At 46.4% G+C, this 25532-nt stretch overlaps 1 protein-coding gene across 2 annotated transcripts in view; it reads right to left on the bottom strand.

Annotated features, from left to right (window-relative positions):
• LOC147120230 (signal transducer and activator of transcription 1-alpha/beta-like) overlaps positions 1-25532 on the bottom strand; it is a 133971-nt gene that overhangs the window by 11099 nt on the left and 97340 nt on the right. For both annotated transcript variants that reach the window (XM_085985853.1, XM_085985851.1), the window contains exons 22-23: positions 7615-7690; positions 2526-2628 (exon numbers count right to left, since the gene is read on the bottom strand). In XM_085985853.1, coding sequence (XP_085841979.1) covers positions 2526-2628; positions 7615-7690 — 179 coding nt within the window. The remainder of the gene's footprint in view (positions 1-2525; positions 2629-7614; positions 7691-25532) is intronic.

Raw genomic sequence — 25532 nt, 5'->3', positions numbered from 1 at the left:
AGGAACAAGTCAACCCCATGTCTCGCCCATACGTACCTGGTGAGGAACCCGACGTACAGGTCGCATCTACCCCAGAAACAGTAGCATCGGAAGCTGATGACCCAACCGACGACAGAGTGCCAGAATCGCCTCCGCACCAAGAGCGACACACTCGGGAAAGGCGCTACCCAGAAAGGATCAGGAAGCCTCCCCAAAGACTGAATATATAAATGGACTATTTTCAGCTAACGTTGTATGTTAAAAGTGTTAATTGTAATTAGTTTGATATTTAATTGTTAAATGAGTGTTATGGTACTGTTAATCTAAAAGGGGAGGAATTCTAATGTATATACCTTTATAAGGGGGGGGAACTACTTTTTACAGCTCATGTATCCTGCAGTAACCACACCTGTATATAGCACTGAGTAGTAATCTGTACAGTTCAGTTCCAGAGTGAGCCACGTTGAGTAAACACCTGTTGTACCGTTCTCCTGCAGTCTGTGTCTTACTACTGACGGACACAACAATTTCCTTTTATTCCTTTCTCCCTCATGTGCTTTTCTAGCCTCCCCTTAAATGCATCTATGCTAGTCACCTCAACTACTCCTTGTGATGCTGGGTTCCACATTCTAACCACTCTCTGGGTAAAGAAGTTTCTCCTGAATTCACTATTGGATTTATTAGTGACTACCTTAGATTTACCTAGTTTTGGTCTCCCCCACAAGTGGAAACATCTTCTCTACGTCTACCCTATCAAACCCCTTCATAATCTTAAAGACCTCTTATCAGGTCGCCCCTCAAAGTTAACAATGTCTTGATGTAGAACCTAGACTATGGGTAATTTGAATATTTCAGAAAATAAATGTCAAAGCTGTGAGAGATCACAGCACTTTCATAGAGTAAAGTAAAACACTTAAAAAAATTGGCAACATGTCTGATGAAAGAAAACATGTTCATTCCTTGCATCCCCCATTACATACCGTTCAGAGCTTGCAATGTGTCCATAAGGAGAATGACAAGGCCTGGGGTGATTACCTGTGCTGTACAGTACTTGGCCTCTGCTCAGCACTTCCTCAGAATGAGCAGATCAGGGTCTGAGATTCACTATGGAGGGGGGCGGGTGCACGGGATGGAAATGGAAGCATAAATGTATCCTAACACTGCGCTGTAACACATTGCAACACCAAGCCATTAGGCTTCACAAATCAAGACTGTGTGTTTATTTTATAATTTTACAGAATCATCTGCAGTGGCCTTGCTTGACCTACCAACAAGATTATAAAAGTCCCCATGGCAGAGTCAAGATAGAATGTAACTACTAATTTTCACATATCACACGAGGCCATTGGGTACAGAAAAAAACAAAGTTGCAGAATGTGAAACTAATTGCAGAATTCTAGCAAACACTCCAGGAATACAGAATGAGTTGGACAAAATATATAAGTAGGCAGAACGATGGCAGATGAAATGTAATGCAGGCAAGTGCAAAGTACTGTGCATAGCAAGAAAACAAAGTAGACAACACATGCACCCCATCAATAGTGTTGAAATAGCCAAGTATGAAGCTGAAAGAAACCTAGGAGTCTTGATAAGACTTAATACTTAACATGTCCAACCAACAAAAAGCAACAATCAATCAACAAAGCCAACTATAACAAGTTGAACTATAATGATAAGAGTTGAATACAAGTCAGAGAAGGTAGTGGTCAAACTTTATAGTGTGCTGGTCAGACTGCACCTTGAATATGGTGTCCAGTTCTGGTCCCAAGAAACTAGGGAAATATTTAAGCACTGGAGGCAGTGCACAGAGCAGCCAGGAGGCTAATCACTGGTGTCAGGGCTCAGAGTTATGTCGAAATATTGAAGAAACTTGGGCTTTTCAGCCTAGAAGAGGTGATCTTGAAGTATACAGGATTGTTAAAGGAGTGGAAAAAGTAAAACTGGATTATTACTTTACATTGCAGAAGTGGAACACAGGGACAAAGGATACTTTTAGGATTGTTATCAGGAAATTCTTCACAAAGAGCAATCAATTTGTGGAATACACAATGGTGGTAATAACCCTGGAATCATACAAGAAACAATTGAATGCTACAATGAAGGGGAGGGGGATTTAGGATCTTTCTGTTTAGATGAATATAAATAAGAATTTGTCCCATCTTAAATTATCTTGTGATATAGAAAAGAGGAATTAGTTATTCAATCCATCATGTAAGGTCTTGCACTAGCTATTTATAAGTTGCATCTGCACATATATATGCTAATTAAACCTAACTCATAAATTAAGACCACAGACATTAAACTGAAGACTTATATAATGCGTACTTGCACAGTTTTTAGACAGTGAGTTCTGCTACAGTGTTTACTGTATAAAAGTAAGTATTTTAATGTTGAATGATTAACAAAATGTTGACATTAAAAGTACACACACTAGTCATGGAGTACAGTATTGCACTCATAATAATATGCATCGTCAACAAATCTGATTACAGTTTGTATTAAGTGTAATTTACAAGAACCATAGCCACTCAGATTCTAAAACTTACCACTGTGTCAATTTCTGATGGACTTAAGTGTCGCTCCAATTCACCAAAATCCTCCACGGACATAGGTAGAAGATTTTCTGTTGACTGCAGTCTAGAGGGGTGACTGAAAGTAATATAGATAACCATTTACAATCACTTTTATTCAAAGGTGTATTAAATGAGAGGAAGGGAAGGACCTGCATTTATATAGCACCTTTCGCAACCTCAAGACGTCCCAAAACACTTTACAGCCAACAAAGTACTTATTTGACTGTAGTCACTGTTTATTGCATATAGTAAGGTCCCACAAATAGCAATGAGATAAATGACCATAAAATATGTTTAGTGATGTTGCTTGAGGGATTAATATTGGCCAGGGCACCAGCGAGAACTCCCCTGCTATTCTTCAAAATGTGCCATGGGATCTTTTACATCCATCTCTAATTTGAAAGACGGCACCGACAGTACAGCATGCTCTCAGTACTCCACTGAAGTGCCTGTCTAAATTATATGCTCAAATTTCTGGAGTTTGGCTTGAACCCAGAACCTACTGAATCGGAGGCTAAATGTACAGAAAACATCGAAGTTGTAAACTCACAATTTCTATTCTCAAGTATGCTTTGAATATTGCTGCTGCTAATTTCACAATTTGAATCTATTTACAGGAAACTCTCGATTTACCGGCACCTAAATAACCGGAAACCTCTGTTAACCGGCAAAATTCAGGAGTAGGTTCAGGTAAGTTTTACTTCATATATTAGTGGCTGTTCCTGGATCTGTGGCCGTGTAACTGGGGTTCCTGTACCTGTTGCTAAGCAACAGGGAAGCCTGGATATGTTGCTGTGTACGGGGCTCTCGTACCTTTTACTATACCTCGCTGTAATCCGGACGTTTTGATAAACTGGCACGGCTCCGGTCCCGTCGGTGCCGGATAAAATAAAGAGTTTCCTGTAATTTAAAAATCTAAACTAACTGAAGCAGTTACTGTATATAATTACAGCCTATATAGGATTTTTTTCTTTTAAAAAAAAAAGTTGACATTTTCTTAAACCTATTCTTACATGTTGATGTGATCTTTGCTTCAATCACAAACTCTGAAAGTGCATACCACAGCCTCACAACAGTGTCAAATAGTTTCCCCTACTCTCTGTCCCAAATCTTTTTTTATATTTAATGACAGTCAGTGATTGGCCAGCATATCACAGCCACAGGCTGGAAAAAGAATAAAGAAAAACGTGTCCGTGAAGTAAACAGTTTGGAAAGAGTACAACAGTGTCTGTATGAATGCAACTGTAGCCTCATCTCCTCCTGTCCCTTCCTGCTTATTGTCATTCAAAACAGAAGCACCAGCCTCTCAGTATCTTTTTGCCAATTTCCCAACCCCATTACGTGGCTTCACTCCTGGCAGAGAATCCAACAGGTTCACCTAAAAATAGAAATCCTCACTCCCCCACCCCCAGCCTGCACTCTCCGTGCAACCCCAGGCCTTAGGGCTGCAAGGTTAAACAGTCAATACAAATGTGAGTGGCAAAATGTCAGTGTACTAAAGCACAGGGCCACCATTAGCAGACTTTTAAATCAAGTTTGAATAAAAAAATGAATTTTTTAAAAATGGAAGAGTGAGATATGGTAGAAACTAAAACAGCAATAACTCTTTTTTTTTAAAGCTCCTGTCCTTTGGCAAATTGCTGAGCAAGTGTTTCATTTAAATATCAAGCTGCCCTTTTAATGAATCATTTGTCATCTCTGCACAAGATACGAACCAATCCTCCGGTCTCCGGCCCAGTTACTCTTCGCGCTCTCATGGGCATTCCCTGCTCTCAGGTAACTGCAATGTTTCATAGAGCCAGCAGCCTTCTGGCATTTCACTGGAGGGGTCATTCCTCATGTGCGAACCTCGACAGTGAATGTCACCAGGCTATTTGGTGGGGAACAAAGAGGACTCATCCCAACTCTATCCTCATCTGACATTCATACAGTGAATGCACCACCAGAAGCCACAGAATAGTAATTGGGAGCAAGAACCCTTACAATCCCCCCCCCCAGCCCATGGACACAATAGCCAACGTAGCATAGAAACATAGAAGATAGGAGCAGGAGTAGGCCATTCAGCCCCTCGAGCCTGTTCCGCCATTTAATGAGATCATGGCTGATCATCCAAATTCAGTACCCTGTCCCTGCTTTCTCCCCATACCCCTTGATCCCTTTAGCCTTAAGAAATATATCTAACTCCTTCTTGAATATATTTAATGAATTGGCCTCTACTGCCTTCTGTGGTAGAGAATTCCACAGGTTTACCACTCTCTGGGTGAAGAAATTCCTCCTCATCTCTGTCCTAAATGGCTTACCTCTTATCCTTAGACTGTGACCCCTGGTTCTGGACTCCCTGGCCATCGGGAACATCCTTCCTGCGTCTAGTCTGTCTAGTCCTGTTAGAATTTTATAGCACTCCTACGGCAACCCTAGCCTAGATCAGCTAACTCAGCACAGTCTGCTGATTAATCATAGGATCCTTCTAATCAGCATAACTCATTGCCATACCATGTAGTACACTTTCCCACTGACCCATTGGGAAGCTCGTGCATCTAGGTTATAACAGACCGTGCATCACTCCAAGTCTAGTTATTTTCTCAAATCCTCCTTTCTACGCCAATTTCCCTCTCCTGGTGTCGATTCCTTGCTGTGGTATAGTTCCACATGCACTAGGCACTCTCCGGCACCCTTCATGAGTACTGGGAAACTACGGTACCTTGGGGAGAATTGCAGCCGAGCCCAATCCTCACCGATGATTACACACACGCTTCCAGCAGGGGCTGCTGGATAGTGATTGGAATTATCTTGTCTCTAACGCAAGCAATTTTGTTGCCCCTATAACACTTCAGCAAAGACCAGGGATACAACCTCCCAATTTTTCTGGTCTATATAGCTCAGTACTTGTTGCTTTTAACCAGCTGAGTCATTGGAAAGCCTAATAATTATCATCAATATCCTCTTCAATTTAAATCTTTTTTTTTTGGGGGGGGGGGGGGGGTGGTCAATACTTTATACTAAAATATCACTATTGCTGCAACCTTAATATTCTCAAACCAGATACACAAAAAACACTTTAGTTCTGACTGACTTATCTGTAGCAGGGGCAGATCCAGCTCTGATACAGCACTGTGTGAAAAGCTAAGATGCAACAACATTCAATCAGGCCCTTGAAAACAGCACCACCTACAGTTGAAGGATTAGTATGCGTCAGGGCCCAACTTCTGTTACTAGGTTTTAATTCTTATAGGAAGAGCAATGATTGAAAGGATGCAGGATCCTGAAGTGCATTTATTTCTATATATTCAAGGGGGTAAAATTGAATTACTTAAGGTCACTTTACCTTGATTACACATCCTCCCACCCCGCTTCCTGCAAGAACTCTCCGCTTCCTGTAAGGACTCTATTCCATTCTCCTAGTTTCACATTCTCCGTCGCATCTGTTCTGATGATGTCACCTCCCCCACCAGTGCTTCCGATGTGTTTTCTTTTTTCTTCAACCAAGGATTCACCTCCACTGTGGTTGACAGGGCCCTCGACTGTGTCCACCCCATTTCCCGCACTACTGCCCCACTCCCAGAACCATGATAAGGTCCCCCCTGTCCTCACCTTCCACCCCACCAGCCTCTACATTCAATGGATCATCCTCAGCCATTTCTGCCACCTCCAGTGCGATGCCACCACCAAACACATCTTGCCCTTCCCTCCCAGCAGCTCGAAGGGGCCATTCTTTTCTTTTTATTCGTTCATGGGATGTAGGCGTCGCTGTTCCCTCCGCAACACTCTTGTCCACTCCTCCATCACCTCTCACCTTCCCACAGCACCTTCCCATGCAAGCGCAGGAGCTGCAATACCTGCCCTTTCATCTCTTCCTTTCCCACCGTCCAGGGCCCCAAACACTCCTTCCAGGTGAAACAGCAATTTACTTGTACTTCTTTCAATTTAGTATTCTGTATTCGCTGTTCACAATGCAGTCTCCTCTACACTGGGGAGACCAAACACAGATTGGGTGATCACTTTGCTGAACACCTCCGTTTAGTCCACAAGCGTGACCGAGCTGCCGGTCGCTTGTTATTTTAATTCGCAGTCTCACTCAGACCTCTCAGTCCTCGGCCTCCTACATTGTTCCACTGAAACTCAACGGAAGCTCGAGGAACAGCACCTCATCTTCCGATTCGACACTTCACAGCCTTCCGAACTCAACAATGAGCTCAATTACTTCAGATCATAACTGCCACTCCCATTTTTTTTCCAGACAGCAGGTGCTAGTAATGGTTCGGCTGTTGCCAATTACATCTCCTCTAACTCCATTTTTTGTTTCTTTTCTTGTCCCATTACCTTTGCCTTCCACCCTATCACAGACCTTCCCTTTTATTCTATCCTCCCCCTTTCCCTGTTCTTGCTTAAAAACTGCACGGCCCATTCAAATTTCCACACATGCGTGGTTTTTCCATTTAAAAGCCAGTGAGCGGCTTGCGTGGGACCTCCAGACCGCTGCACAGCTACGCAAATTTGCTCACCGGTATCTATGTAAGAAGGAAGAAAGAAAGACTTGCATTTATATAGCGCCTTTCACGACCACCGGACGTCTCAAAGCGCTTTACAGCCAATGAAGTACTTTTGAAATGGAGTCACTGTTGTAATGTATTGCCAACTGCTCTGGTCACTTCAGACCACTATGCAAGGGTAGCATAATATTTGGTAGCATTATAGAACGCAACAAAGACAGATGTTGCATGCCTGTGCATGTACAATTGTACAGGCAATGAGAGCCTTGGTATATATTGGGAAAAGATCAGTTGTGTTTATTTAATTAAAAACTTCACTTCCTTAGACATTACTCCGCTTCAAATTAGCCACAAAGAGCAAGCTTAAAACTTGAACAGCCACCACCTGAATTTTCCAAAAGAAGTAATCAGAAAAGGCTGTCATTTCTAGATTATTTAATTTTGTTTCAAGTAACTTGCATTTAGAATTAGTATGATTTGGCTGTAGAAAAGTCACTGAACAAAATATAAACATTGCCTGCATTAAAACAGTTTAAGAAGGAAAGGAAAAATAGTTAACAAAGGTTACTTACACTTCAGACACTGAAATCAGTTCAGTCTTAATATAACCACTGGTCTTGGAGTCATCTACGTCCATAGGCTCTGAAGCTAAAGGAGAGAAGAAACAAGGCTCTTTAGTGTACATTTGTTGGTGATGAGAGAAGGACAGTTTACATTCTCAGCCAGGGTGGTGAGCAAAACAGATCAGAGGACCACGCAACCCATACCACCTTAACATACTTCAAGAACAGAATGTCATGGGAATTGAGCCATTCCAAATGACCTACATCAGAACTGATGAAACTCTCTGAATAGACAGCAGCTCTGGTTGACGAACAGCATTGACAAAGACCCAAGAGCAATTCGGCTGGTACATACTGCATGTCAGAGGCACAACTAGCAAATAACAAGTCAAGATAGCAAATAACTCTGAAGGGTGGTCATGGGACTTTAGTCTGCTGAAATCCTTTCTGAATACAGTAAATCTGCAAGTGCCAGGCTAAGACCATATAAATGATTCCCATTCAAGGTCACTTTTTTTGGTTCATAAATAAAAACACAATTATTCCTTCCCTCTATCTTTTTGCAGGAAATGGACATCTCCAAGGCCACCAAAGTTCCTCTATAAACTATCAAAGGACAGTTTGTAAGGAGTGGGCCAGAGGCCAGTTTTACTTCCATAAACATACATTGCATGGAATGGAGGGGTTTGATCTAGCAACCTGATGCCACTTGCAGTCAGGTCCAGAGAAAGGCAGTCCTCGGACTAGAAGTAAAGTATTTAACTACTTGAGAACAATGAAAACTAAAAGGATGAGTGGAGAGATGAAGAAATGATACCCCTAGCCAACAATGATATCAAAAGGTGCAGAGTGACTTGTAGACTGGACGGCAGAGAACTGGATGTCCTCTTAGATGTGCAATTACAATTGGTGGATTGCACTCTACAGGAAATCTAATAACTGTATGAAAAATACCATCGATAATGTTCCTAGATACCATAGTGTGAATAATCTGTTCAAATTAATTTGATACATTTATTTATGACAATCCAAGCTGCACCAATTAAGGAGATTTCTGCCAACAAAACCTTTTGGAATGTTCCGATTCCTTTCCCCTCCGAGCAAACAGAAACACTGCAGAAAATACTTCAACCACAGCGGAATATCTGCACAAAATCTTTCCTGATGGAGCTGCACATTATCACACTTGACAAACAGCCAAGTATATTTTTTAATTATGTGTTACACACTATTTTCCCCGAGCTGCATCAGTGGAAACAGAACAGCAGCAATTCAGAACAACTGATGGCTGACAGAAGTACTGAATACATTTAATTTTTAAACATCAAAATTTGGGGGTATTAGTATACTAGGCACTCAATATGTCCAACCGCTATGGAGAAACAAGCAGCAAAGCAAATGGAATGTGGAAATATATAGCCAAAACAGTTAAAACTGCAAATCAGAGACAGTCAGTCAGCCTCAAACTGTAGTCAGATCACCTCCAGTAGGGTGTCCATTTCTGCTTGCGAGACATTCAGCACTGGGGACGGTTCAGAGAAGAGCCACAAGTTTGATCCCTAGTGTCAGAGGAAAGATTGGAGAAGTTTGGGCTTTTCACACATACAAAATTCTCACAGGGCTGATGCAGGGAGGATGTTTCCCCTGGCTGGGGAGTCTAGAACCAGGGGTCACAGTCGCAGAATAAGGGGTCGGCCATTTAAGACTGGAGATGAGGAGAAATTTCTTCACTCAAGAGGGTGGTGAATCTTTGGAATTCTCTACCCCAGAGGGCTGTGGAGGCTCAGTCATTGAGTATATTCAAGATAGAGATCGATAGATTTTTGAATATTAAGGGAATCAAGGGAAATGGGGATAGTGCAGGAAAGTGGAGATGAGGTAGATCAGCCATGATCTTACTGAATGGTGGAGCAGGCTCGAGGGGCCAAATGGCCTACTCCTGCTCCTATTTCTTACGTTCTTATGTTCAGCCTTGAAAGAAGGTAACTGAAAAGATTATTATGCAACTCAGGGACAGGAAGAAAAAGGTCGATGTGGAAAATTACTGCAAATTAAATTCTGAGCATAGGACAAAAACACGGGATCAAACCAGTAAAAGTCAAATTTAGGACTAATGTCAGGAAGGAAAATCAATGAATGCATGGAATAGATTTCCAATTATTGATCACTTTAACTCCTTCCAGGCAGTGTGAAGGAAAATATTCTGGAATCATATAAGGGACAACAACTGGGTGCACAATGGGGGCTGGGGGGGCTATCGGGTTTTTCTGAATGGATGAGCTAAGATGGGCTGAACAGTCTTCCTCAACCATATTTGTTATGACTAAGCAATAAAAAAAAAATCAAATGGAAAAACTAGGAGATACTTACAAAACAGTTGCTGGCATCGCACACACACACAGACTGCAATGTGCTATTGTCAGCACACACACACAGAGCTATAGAGTGGTGATATTTGGGGACTTCAATTACCCAAATATCGATTAGGATAATGCTAGGGTAAAGGGAAAGGAGGAGGAGGAATTTCTGAAATGTGTTCAGGAGAATTTCCTTGACCAGTATGTTCTTGGCCCAACTAGGAAGGAGGCATTGCTGGATCTGGTGCTGGGGAATGAGGTGGGCCAGGTCGATCAAGTTTCTGTGGGAGAACACTTGGGTACGAGTGATCGTTGTATCATAAGATTTAGATTAGCAATGGAGAGGAGCAAGGAACAATCTAGAGTGGAACTTCTAAACTGGAATAGGGCTAACTTCAATTGGATGCGAAAGGATCTAGCCAGGGTAAAATGGAACCAAAGACTGACAGGGAAAACTGTAACGGAACAGTGGGTGATCTTTAACGAGGAGATGTTCCAAGTACAGGCTAGGTGCATTCCAACAAGAGGGAAGGGCAAGTGATCCAAAGCAAGGGCTCCTTGGATGACGAGGGAGATAGAGAAAATGATGAAACAAAAAAAAGTGTATGATGCATGTCAGGTGAATTCTTCAAGGGAGAACCACACCAAATACAGTAAGCTGACAAGGGAAGTGAAGATGAAAATAAGTTGGCAGAGAGAGAATGAGAGTAGAATGGCAGTTAACATAAAAGGGAACCCAAAAATCTTCTACCGGCATGTAAACAGTAAGTGGGTAGCAAGAGGCGGGGTGGGGCCTATTAGGGACAAAGAAGGTGATACATGCTCAGAGGCCTTGCGCAAACAGTGATGATGATATCAATCGACTGCAACAGGACATAGAAAGGCTAGCAGAATGGGCAGACAAGTGGCAGATGGAATTTAAGGGAGAGAATTGTGAGGTGATGCATTTTGGCAGAAGGAACAGGGAGAGGCAATATACATTTAATGGTACAGTTTTAAAGAGTGTGCAGGGACAGAGGGACCTGGGAGTTAATGTACATAGGTCCCTGAAGGTGGCAGGACATATTGAGAGTGGTTAGCAAAGCATATGGGATCTTGGGCTTCATGAATAGAGGTATTGAGTACAAAAGTAGAGAAGTTATGCTGAACCTTTATAACGCGCTGGTTAGGCCTCAACTGCAATATTGCGCCCAGTTCTGGTCACCACACTTTAGGAAGGATGTGAAGGCCCTTGATACTTACCAGAATGATTCCGGGGATGGGGGATCCTTGCTACAAGGACAGGTTGGAGAAGCTGGATTTGTTTTCATTAGAGCAAAGGAGGTGTACAAGATTATGATGATTTTGGATAGGCTGGACGGGGAAAGGCTGTTCTCACTTGTTGGTGGTACAAGAACTAGGGGACACAGATTTAAGGTTCTGGACAAGAGATACAGAGGGGATGTGAGGGAAAACTTTTTTACGCAGCAAGTGGTGAGGACCGGGAATTCGCTGCCGACGGAAGTGGTGGAAGTGGAGACTCTCAGTGTATTCAAGGGGAGACTGGATAGGCACTTGAGGGAAATAAACTTGCAGGGCTACGGGGATAGAGCGGGGGAATGGGACGGACTGGATTGCTCTACAAAGAGCCGGCATGGACTCGATGGGCCGAATGGCCTTCTTCTGTGCCGTTATGACTCTAATGACACACAGACTGCGATGTGCTACTCTCAACACGCGCACACAGCGATGTGCTATTCTCAACACACACACACAGCGATGTGCTATTCTCAACACGCACACACACACACCGATGTGCTATTCTCAACACGCACACACACAGCGATGTGCTATTCTCAACACGCACACACACAGCGATGTGCTATTCTCAACACGCACACACACAGAGCGATGTGCTATTCTCAACGCGCGCACACACAGCGATGTGCTATTCTCAACACGCACAGAGCGATGTGCTATTCTCAACGCGCACACACTCAGCGATGTGCTATTCTCAACACGCACACACACACAGCGATGTGCTATTCTCAACACGCACACACACACAGCGATGTGCTATTCTCAACACGCACACACACACAGCGATGTGCTATTCTCAACACACGCACACACACAGCGATGTGCTATTCTCAACACGCACACACACACAGCGATGTGCTATTCTCAACGCGCACACACACACAGCGATGTGCTATTCTCAACGCGCACACACACACAGCGATGTGCTATTCTCAACACGCACACACAGCGATGTGCTATTCTCAACACGCACACACACAGCGATGTGCTATTCTCAACACGCACACACACAGCGATGTGCTATTCTCAACACGCGCACACACACAGCGATGTGCTATTCTCAACACACACACAGCGATGTGCTATTCTCAACACGCACACACACACAGCGATGTGCTATTCTCAACACGCGCACACACAGCGATGTGCTATTCTCAACACGCACACACAGCGATGTGCTATTCTCAACACGCGCACACACAGCGATGTGCTATTCTCAACACACACAGCGATGTGCTATTCTCAACACGCACACACAGCGATGTGCTATTCTCAACACGCACACACAGCGATGTGCTATTCTCAACACGCACACAGCGATGTGCTATTCTCAACACGCACACACACACAGCGATGTGCTATTCTCAACACGCACACACAGCGATGTGCTATTCTCAACACGCGCACACACAGCGATGTGCTATTCTCAACACGCACACAGCGATGTGCTATTCTCAACACACACACAGCGATGCTATTTTCAACACACACACACAGCGATGCTATTTTCAACACGCACACACACAGCGATGTGCTATTCTCAACACACACACACAGCGATGTGCTATTCTCAACACACACAGCGATGTGCTATTCTCAACACGCACACACACACAGCGATGTGCTATTCTCAACACACGCACACACAGCGATGTGCTATTCTCAACACGCACACAGCGATGTGCTATTCTCAACACACACAGCGATGTGCTATTTTCAACACGCACACAGCGATGTGCTATTCTCAACACACACACACACAGCGATGTGCTATTCTCAACACACACACACACAGCGATGTGCTATTCTCAACACGCACACACAGCGATGTGCTATTCTCAACACACAGCGATGTGCTATTCTCAACACGCACACACAGCGATGTGCTATTCTCAACACGCACACACAGCGATGTGCTATTCTCAACACGCGCACACAGCGACGTGCTATTCTCAACACGCACACAGCGATGTGCTATTCTCAACACGCACACACACAGCGATGTGCTATTCTCAACACGCACACACAGCGATGTGCTATTCTCAATACGCACACAGCGATGTGCTATTCTCAACACGCACACACACAGCGATGTGCTATTCTCAACACGCACACAGCGATGTGCTATTCTCAACACGCACACACACAGCGATGTGCTATTCTCAACACGCACACAGCGATGTGCTATTCTCAACACGCACACACAGCGATGTGCTATTCTCAACACGCACACACACAGCGATGTGCTATTCTCAACACACACAGCGATGTGCTATTCTCAACACGCACACACACAGCGATGTGCTATTCTCAACACACACACACAGCGATGTGCTATTCTCAACACACACACAGCGATGTGCTATTCTCAACACGCACGCACACACAGCGATGTGCTATTCTCAACACGCACGCACACACAGCGATGTGCTATTCTCAACACGCGCACACACAGCGATGTGCTATTCTCAACACGCGCACACACAGCGAAGTGCTATTCTCAACACGCACACACAGCGATGTGCTATTGTCAACACGCACACACACAGCGATGTGCTATTCTCAACACGCGCACACACACAGCGATGTGCTATTCTCAACACGCACAGTGATGTGCTATTCTCAACATACGCACACACAGTGATGTGCTATTCTCAATACGCACACAGCGATGTGCTATTCTCAACACGCGCACACACAGTCATGTGCTATTCTCAACACGCGCACACACACAGCGATGTGCTATTCTCAACACGCACACACAGCGATGTGCTATTCTCAACACACGCACACACACAGCGATGTGCTATTCTCAACACGCGCACACAGCGATGTGCTATTCTCAACACGCACACACACAGCGATGTGCTATTCTCAACACACACAGTGATGTGCTATTCTCAACACGCACACACACAGCGATGTGCTATTCTCAACACACACACACAGCGATGTGCTATTCTCAACACGCGCACACACACAGCGATGTGCTATTCTCAACACACACAGCGATGTGCTATTCTCAACACGCACACACACAGCGATGTGCTATTCTCAACACGCACACACACAGCGATGTGCTATTCTCAACACGCACACAGCGATGTGCTATTCTCAACACGCACACACACACAGCGATGTGCTATTCTCAACACGCACACACAGCGATGTGCTATTCTCAACACGCGCACACACAGCGATGTGCTATTCTCAACACGCACACACACAGCGATGTGCTATTCTCAACACGCGCACACACACAGCGATGTGCTATTCTCAACACGCGCACACACACAGCGATGTGCTATTCTCAACACGCGCACACACACAGCGATGTGCTATTCTCAACGCGCACACACACACAGCGATGTGCTATTCTCAACACGCACACACAGCGATGTGCTATTCTCAACACGCACACACACAGCGATGTGCTATTCTCAACACGCACACACACAGCGATGTGCTATTCTCAACACGCGCACACACACAGCGATGTGCTATTCTCAACACGCACACACACAGCGATGTGCTATTCTCAACACGCGCACACACACAGCGATGTGCTATTCTCAACACACACACACAGCGATGTGCTATTCTCAACACGCGCACACACACAGCGATGTGCTATTCTCAACACACACACAGCGATGTGCTATTCTCAACACGCACACACACACAGCGATGTGCTATTCTCAACACGCGCACACACAGCGATGTGCTATTCTCAACACGCACACACAGCGATGTGCTATTCTCAACACACACACAGCGATGCTATTTTCAACACGCACACACACAGCGATGTGCTATTCTCAACACACACACACAGCGATGTGCTATTCTCAACACACACAGCGATGTGCTATTCTCAACACGCACACACACACAGCGATGTGCTATTCTCAACACACGCACACACAGCAATGTGCTATTCTCAACACACACACAGCGATGTGCTATTTTCAACACGCACACAGCGATGTGCTATTCTCAACACACACACACAGCGATGTGCTATTCTCAACACACACACAGCGATGTGCTATTTTCAACACGCACACACACAGCGATGTGCTATTTTCAACACGCACACACACACAGCGATGTGCTATTCTCAACACACACAGCGATGTGCTATTCTCAACACGCACACACAGCGATGTGCTATTCTCAACACACAGCGATGTGCTATTCTCAACACGCACAGCGATGTGCTATTCTCAACACGCACACACAGCGATGTGCTATTCTCAACACGCACACAGCGATGTGCTATTCTCAACACGCACACACACAGCGATGTGCTATTCTCAACACGCACACAGCGATGTGCTATTCTCAACACGCACACACAGCGATGTGCTATTCTCAACACACGCGCACACACAGCGATGTGCTATTCTCAACACGCACACACACAGCGATGTGCTATTCTCAACACGCACACAGCGATGTGCTATTCTCAACACGCACACACAGCGATGTGCTATTCTCAACACGCACACACACAGCGATGTGCTATTCTCAACACACAGCGATGTGCTATTCTCAACACGCACACACAGCGATGTGCTATTCTCAACACACAGCGATGTGCTATTCTCAACACGCACACACACACAGCGATGTGCTATTCTCAACACACACACAGCGATGTGCTATTCTCAACACACACACAGCGATGTGCTATTCTCAACACGCACACACACAGCGATGTGCTATTCTCAACACGCACACACACACAGCGATGTGCTATTCTCAACACGCGCACACACAGCGATGTGCTATTCTCAACACGCGCACACACAGCGATGTGCTATTCTCAACACGCACACACACACAGCGATGTGCTATTCTCAACACGCACGCACACACAGCGATGTGCTATTCTCAACACGCGCACACACACAGCGATGTGCTATTCTCAACACGCGCACACACAGCGAAGTGCTATTCTCAACACGCACACACACAGCGATGTGCTATTCTCAACACGCGCACACACACAGCGATGTGCTATTCTCAACATACGCACACACAGTGATGTGCTATTCTCAATACGCACACAGCGATGTGCTATTCTCAACACGCGCACACACACAGCGATGGGCTATTCTCAACACGCAGTGATGTGCTATTCTCAACATACGCACACACAGTGATGTGCTATTCTCAATACGCACACAGCGATGTGCTATTCTCAACACGCGCACACACAGTCATGTGCTATTCTCAACACGCGCACACACACAGCGATGTGCTATTCTCAACACGCACACACAGCGATGTGCTATTCTCAACACACGCACACACACAGCGATGTGCTATTCTCAACACGCGCACACAGCGATGTGCTATTCTCAACATGCACACACACAGCGATGTGCTATTCTCAACACACACACAGCGATGTGCTATTCTCAACACGCACACACAGCGATGTGCTATTCTCAACACGCACACACAGCGATGTGCTATTCTCAACACGCACACACAGCGATGTGCTCTTCTCAACACGCACACACACAGCGATGTGCTATTCTCAACACGCACAGCTATGTGCTATTCTCAACACGCACACACACACAGCGATGTGCTATTCTCAACACGCACACACAGCGATGTGCTATTCTCAACACGCACACACAGCGATGTGCTATTCTCAACACGCGCACACACACAGCGATGTGCTATTCTCAACACGCACACACACACAGCGATGTGCTATTCTCAACACACGCACACACACAGCGATGTGCTATTCTCAACGCGCACACACACACAGCGATGTGCTATTCTCAACACACACACAGCGATGTGCTATTCTCAACACGCACACACACACAGCGATGTGCTATTCTCAACACGCGCACACACAGCGATGTGCTATTCTCAACACGCACACACAGCGATGTGCTATTCTCAACACGCGCACACACAGCGATGTGCTATTCTCAACACGCGCACACACAGCGATGTGCTATTCTCAACACACACAGCGATGTGCTATTCTCAACACGCACACACACACAGCGATGTGCTATTCTCAACACACGCACACACAGCGATGTGCTATTCTCAACACGCACACAGCGATGTGCTATTCTCAACACACACAGCGATGTGCTATTTTCAACACGCACACAGCGATGTGCTATTCTCAACACACACAGCGATGTGCTATTCTCAACACACACACACAGCGATGTGCTATTTTCAACACGCACACACACAGCGATGTGCTATTTTCAACACGCACACACACAGCGATGTGCTATTCTCAACACACACACACACAGCGATGTGCTATTCTCAACACGCACACACAGCGATGTGCTATTCTCAACACACACAGCGATGTGCTATTCTCAACACGCACAGCGATGTGCTATTCTCAACACGCACAGCGATGTGCTATTCTCAACACGCACACACAGCGATGTGCAATTCTCAACACGCGCACACAGTGATGTGCTATTCTCAACACGCACACACACAGCGATGTGCTAATCTCAACACGCACACACAGCGATGTGCTATTCTCAACACACGCGCACACACAGCGACGTGCTATTCTCAACACGCACACACACAGCGATGTGCTATTCTCAACACGCACACACACAGCGATGTGCTATTCTCAACACGCACACAGCGATGTGCTATTCTCAACACGCACACACACAGCGATGTGCTATTCTCAACACGCACACAGCGATGTGCTATTCTCAACACGCACACACAGCGATGTGCTATTCTCAACACGCACACACAGCGATGTGCTATTCTCAACACACACAGCGATGTGCTATTCTCAACACGCACACAGCGATGTGCTATTCTCAACACACACACAGCGATGTGCTATTCTCAACACACACACAGCGATGTGCTATTCTCAACACACACACAGCGATGTGCTATTCTCAACACGCACACACACACAGCGATGTGCTATTCTCAACACGCGCACACACAGCGATGTGCTATTCTCAACACGCACACACACACAGCGATGTGCTATTCTCAACACGCACGCACACACAGCGATGTGCTATTCTCAACACGCGCACACACACAGCGATGTGCTATTCTCAACACGCGCACACACAGCGAAGTGCTATTCTCAACACGCACACACACAGCGATGTGCTATTCTCAACACGCGCACACACACAGCGATGTGCTATTCTCAACACGCAGTGATGTGCTATTCTCAACATACGCACACAGTGATGTGCTATTCTCAATACGCACACAGCGATGTGCTATTCTCAACACGCGCACACACAGTCATGTGCTATTCTCAACACGCGCACACACAGCGATGTGCTATTCTCAACACGCGCACACAGCGATGTGCTATTCTCAACACACGCACACACACAGCGATGTGCTATTCTCAACACGCGCACACAGCGATGTGCTATTCTCAACACGCACACACACAGCGATGTGCTATTCTCAACACACACACAGTGATGTGCTATTCTCAACACGCACACACAGCGATGTGCTATTCTCAACACGCACACACAGCGATGTGCTATTCTCAACACGCGCACACACACAGCGATGTGCTATTCTCAACACGCACACACAGCGATGTGCTATTCTCAACACGCGCACACACAGCGATGTGCTATTCTCAACACGCACACAGCGATGTGCTATTCTCAACACACACACAGCGATGCTATTTTCAACACGCACACACACAGCGATGTGCTATTCTCAACACACACACACACAGCGATGTGCTATTCTCAACACACACAGCGATGTGCTATTCTCAACACGCACACACACACAGCGATGTGCTATTCTCAACACACGCACACACAGCGATGTGCTATTCTCAACACGCACACAGCGATGTGCTATTCTCAACACACACAGCGATGTGCTATTCTCAACACACACACACACAGCGATGTGCTATTCTCAACACACACACACAGCGATGTGCTATTTTCAACACGCACACACACAGCGATGTGCTATTTTCAACACGCACACACACACAGCGATGTGCTATTCTCAACACACACACACACAGCGATGTGCTATTCTCAACACGCACACAGCGATGTGCTATTCTCAACACACAGCGATGTGCTATTCTCAACACGCACACACAGCGATGTGCTATTCTCAACACGCACACACAGCGATGTGCTATTCTCAACACACGCGCACACACAGCGACGTGCTATTCTCAACACGCACACAGCGATGTGCTATTCTCAACACGCACACACACAGCGATGTGCTATTCTCAACACGCACACAGCGATGTGCTATTCTCAATACGCACACAGCGATGTGCTATTCTCAACACGCACACACACAGCGATGTGCTATTCTCAACACGCACACAGCGATGTGCTATTCTCAACACGCACACACACAGCGATGTGCTATTCTCAACACGCACACAGCGATGTGCTATTCTCAACACGCACACACAGCGATGTGCTATTCTCAACACGCACACACACAGCGATGTGCTATTCTCAACACACACAGCGATGTGCTATTCTCAACACGCACACACACAGCGATGTGCTATTCTCAACACTCACACACAGCGATGTGCTATTCTCAACACACACACAGCGATGTGCTATTCTCAACACGCACACACACACAGCGATGTGCTATTCTCAACACGCGCACACACAGCGATGTGCTATTCTCAACACGCACACACACAGCGATGTGCTATTCTCAACACGCACGCACACACAGCGATGTGCTATTCTCAACACGCGCACACACAGCGATGTGCTATTCTCAACACGCGCACACACAGCGATGTGCTATTGTCAACACGCACACACACAGCGATGTGCTATTCTCAACACGCGCACACACACAGCGATGTGCTATTCTCAACACGCACAGTGATGTGCTATTCTCAACATACGCACACACAGTGATGTGCTATTCTCAATACGCACACAGCGATGTGCTATTCTCAACACGCGCACACACAGCCATGTGCTATTCTCAACACGCACACACAGCGATGTGCTATTCTCAACACACGCACACACAGCGATGTGCTATTCTCAACACGCGCACACAGCGATGTGCTATTCTCAACACGCACACACACAGCGATGTGCTATTCTCAACACACAGTGATGTGCTATTCTCAACACGCACACACACAGCGATGTGCTATTCTCAACACACACACAGCGATGTGCTATTCTCAACACGCGCACACACACAGCGATGTGCTATTCTCAACACGCACACACAGCGATGTGCTATTCTCAACACGCACACACAGCGATGTGCTCTTCTCAACACGCGCACACACAGCGATGTGCTATTCTCAACACGCACACACAGCGATGTGCTATTCTCAACACGCGCACACACAGCGATGTGCTATTCTCAACACACACAGCGATGTGCTATTCTCAACACGCACACACACAGCGATGTGCTATTCTCAACACGCACACACACAGCGATGTGCTATTCTCAACACGCACACACACAGCGATGTGCTATTCTCAACACGCACACAGCGATGTGCTATTCTCAACACGCACACACACACAGCGATGTGCTATTCTCAACACGCACACAGCGATGTGCTATTCTCAACACGCACACACACACAGCGATGTGCTATTCTCAACACGCACACACACACACAGCGATGTGCTATTCTCAACACGCACACAGCGATGTGCTATTCTCAACACGCACACACACACAGCGATGTGCTATTCTCAACACGCACACACACACACAGCGATGTGCTATTCTCAACACGCACACACACACAGCGATGTGCTATTCTCAACACACGCACACACACAGCGATGTGCTATTCTCAACACGCACACACACACAGCGATGTGCTATTCTCAACGCGCACACACACACAGCGATGTGCTATTCTCAACACGCACACACAGCGATGTGCTATTCTCAACACGCACACACACAGCGATGTGCTATTCTCAACACGCACACACACAGCGATGTGCTATTCTCAACACGCGCACACACACAGCGATGTGCTATTCTCAACACACACACACAGCGATGTGCTATTCTCAACACGCGCACACACACAGCGATGTGCTATTCTCAACACACACACAGCGATGTGCTATTCTCAACACGCACACACACACAGCGATGTGCTATTCTCAACACGCGCACACACAGCGATGTGCTATTCTCAACACGCACACACAGCGATGTGCTATTCTCAACACACACACAGCGATGCTATTTTCAACACGCACACACACAGCGATGTGCTATTCTCAACACACACACACAGCGATGTGCTATTCTCAACACACACAGCGATGTGCTATTCTCAACACGCACACACACACAGCGATGTGCTATTCTCAACACACGCACACACAGCAATGTGCTATTCTCAACACACACACAGCGATGTGCTATTTTCAACACGCACACAGCGATGTGCTATTCTCAACACACACACAGCGATGTGCTATTTTCAACACGCACACAGCGATGTGCTATTCTCAACACACACACACAGCGATGTGCTATTCTCAACACACACACAGCGATGTGCTATTTTCAACACGCACACACACAGCGATGTGCTATTTTCAACACGCACACACACACAGCGATGTGCTATTCTCAACACACACAGCGATGTGCTATTCTCAACACGCACACACAGCGATGTGCTATTCTCAACACGCACACACAGCGATGTGCTATTCTCAATACGCACACAGCGATGTGCTATTCTCAACACGCACACACACAGCGATGTGCTATTCTCAACACGCACACAGCGATGTGCTATTCTCAACACGCACACACACAGCGATGTGCTATTCTCAACACGCACACAGCGATGTGCTATTCTCAACACGCACACACAGCGATGTGCTATTCTCAACACGCACACACAGCGATGTGCTATTCTCAACACACGCGCACACACAGCGATGTGCTATTCTCAACACGCACACACACAGCGATGTGCTATTCTCAACACGCACACAGCGATGTGCTATTCTCAACACGCACACACAGCGATGTGCTATTCTCAACACGCACACACAGCGATGTGCTATTCTCAACACGCACACACACAGCGATGTGCTATTCTCAACACACACAGCGATGTGCTATTCTCAACACGCACACACACACAGCGATGTGCTATTCTCAACACACACACACAGCGATGTGCTATTCTCAACACACACACAGCGATGTGCTATTCTCAACACGCACACACACAGCGATGTGCTATTCTCAACACGCACACACACACAGCGATGTGCTATTCTCAACACGCACAGCGATGTGCTATTCTCAACACGCACACACACACAGCGATGTGCTATTCTCAACACGCACACACAGCGATGTGCTATTCTCAACACGCACACACAGCGATGTGCTATTCTCAACACGCGCACACACACAGCGATGTGCTATTCTCAACACGCACACAGCGATATGCTATTCTCAACACGCACACACACACAGCGATGTGCTATTCTCAACACGCACACACACACAGCGATGTGCTATTCTCAACACACGCGCACACACAGCGATGTGCTATTCTCAACACGCACACACAGCGATGTGCTATTCTCAACACGCGCACACACAGCGATGTGCTATTCTCAACACGCGCACACACAGCGATGTGCTATTCTCAACACACACAGCGATGTGCTATTCTCAACACGCACACACAGCGATGTGCTATTCTCAACACACGCACACACAGCGATGTGCTATTCTCAACACGCACACAGCGATGTGCTATTCTCAACACACACACAGCGATGTGCTATTTTCAACACGCACACAGCGATGTGCTATTCTCAACACACACACACACAGCGATGTGCTATTCTCAACACACACACAGCGATGTGCTATTTTCAACACGCACACACACAGCGATGTGCTATTTTCAACACGCACACACACACAGCGATGTGCTATTCTCAACACACACACACACAGCGATGTGCTATTCTCAACACACACAGCGATGTGCTATTCTCAACACACACAGCGATGTGCTATTCTCAACACGCACAGCGATGTGCTATTCTCAACACGCACACACAGCGATGTGCTATTCTCAACACGCACACAGCGATGTGCTATTCTCAACACACGCGCACACACAGCGATGTGCTATTCTCAACACGCACACACACAGCGATGTGCTATTCTCAACACGCACACAGCGATGTGCTATTCTCAACACGCACACACAGCGATGTGCTATTCTCAACACGCACACACAGCGATGTGCTATTCTCAACACGCACACACACAGCGATGTGCTATTCTCAACACACACAGCGATGTGCTATTCTCAACACGCACACAGCGATGTGCTATTCTCAACACACACACAGCGATGTGCTATTCTCAACACACACACAGCGATGTGCTATTCTCAACACACACACAGCGATGTGCTATTCTCAACACGCACACACACACAGCGATGTGCTATTCTCAACACGCGCACACACAGCGATGTGCTATTCTCAACACGCACACACACACAGCGATGTGCTATTCTCAACACGCACGCACACACAGCGATGTGCTATTCTCAACACGCGCACACACACAGCGATGTGCTATTCTCAACACGCGCACACACAGCGAAGTGCTATTCTCAACACGCACACACACAGCGATGTGCTATTCTCAACACGCGCACACACAGCGATGTGCTATTCTCAACACGCAGTGATGTGCTATTCTCAACATACGCACACACAGTGATGTGCTATTCTCAATACGCACACAGCGATGTGCTATTCTCAACACGCGCACACACAGTCATGTGCTATTCTCAACACGCGCACACACACAGCGATGTGCTATTCTCAACACGCACACACAGCGATGTGCTATTCTCAACACACGCACACACACAGCGATGTGCTATTCTCAACACGCGCACACAGCGATGTGCTATTCTCAACACGCACACACACAGCGATGTGCTATTCTCAACACACACACACAGCGATGTGCTATTCTCAACACGCACACACAGCGATGTGCTATTCTCAACACGCACACACAGCGATGTGCTATTCTCAACACGCGCACACACACAGCGATGTGCTATTCTCAACACGCACACACAGCGATGTGCTATTCTCAACACGCACACACAGCGATGTGCTCTTCTCAACACGCGCACACACAGCGATGTGCTCTTCTCAACACGCGCACACACAGCGATGTGCTATTCTCAACACGCGCACACACAGCGATGTGCTATTCTCAACACGCACAGCGATGTGCTATTCTCAACACGCACACACACAGCGATGTGCTATTCTCAACACGCACACACACAGCGATGTGCTATTCTCAACACACACACACACAGCGATGTGCTATTCTCAACACGCACAGCGATGTGCTATTCTCAACACGCACACACACACAGCGATGTGCTATTCTCAACACGCACACACACACAGCGATGTGCTATTCTCAACACACGCACACACACAGCGATGTGCTATTCTCAACGCGCACACACACACAGCGATGTGCTATTCTCAACACACACAGCGATGTGCTATTCTCAACACGCACACACACACAGCGATGTGCTATTCTCAACACGCGCACACACAGCGATGTGCTATTCTCAACACGCACACACAGCGATGTGCTATTCTCAACACGCGCACACACAGCGATGTGCTATTCTCAACACGCGCACACACAGCGATGTGCTATTCTCAACACGCACACACACACAGCGATGTGCTATTCTCAACACACGCACACACAGCGATGTGCTGTTCTCAACACGCACACAGCGATGTGCTATTCTCAACACACACACAACGATGTGCTATTTTCAACACGCACACAGCGATGTGCTATTCTCAACACGCACACACAGCGATGTGCTATTCTCAACACGCACACACACAGCGATGTGCTAATCTCAACACGCACACACAGCGATGTGCTATTCTCAACACACGCGCACACACAGCGACGTGCTATTCTCAACACGCACACCGATGTGCTATTCTCAACACGCACACACACAGCGATGTGCTATTCTCAACACGCACACAGCGATGTGCTATTCTCAACACGCACACACACAGCGATGTGCTATTCTCAACACGCACACAGCGATGTGCTATTCTCAACACGCACACACAGCGATGTGCTATTCTCAACACGCACACACAGCGATGTGCTATTCTCAAC

The sequence above is a fragment of the Somniosus microcephalus genome, chromosome 4, assembly GCF_052327205.1.
Source record: "Somniosus microcephalus isolate GS21.2 chromosome 4, FLI_Smic_1.0, whole genome shotgun sequence".
Classification (NCBI taxonomy): domain Eukaryota; kingdom Metazoa; phylum Chordata; class Chondrichthyes; order Squaliformes; family Somniosidae; genus Somniosus; species Somniosus microcephalus.
This window is presented reverse-complemented; position numbering and strand designations above follow the sequence as displayed.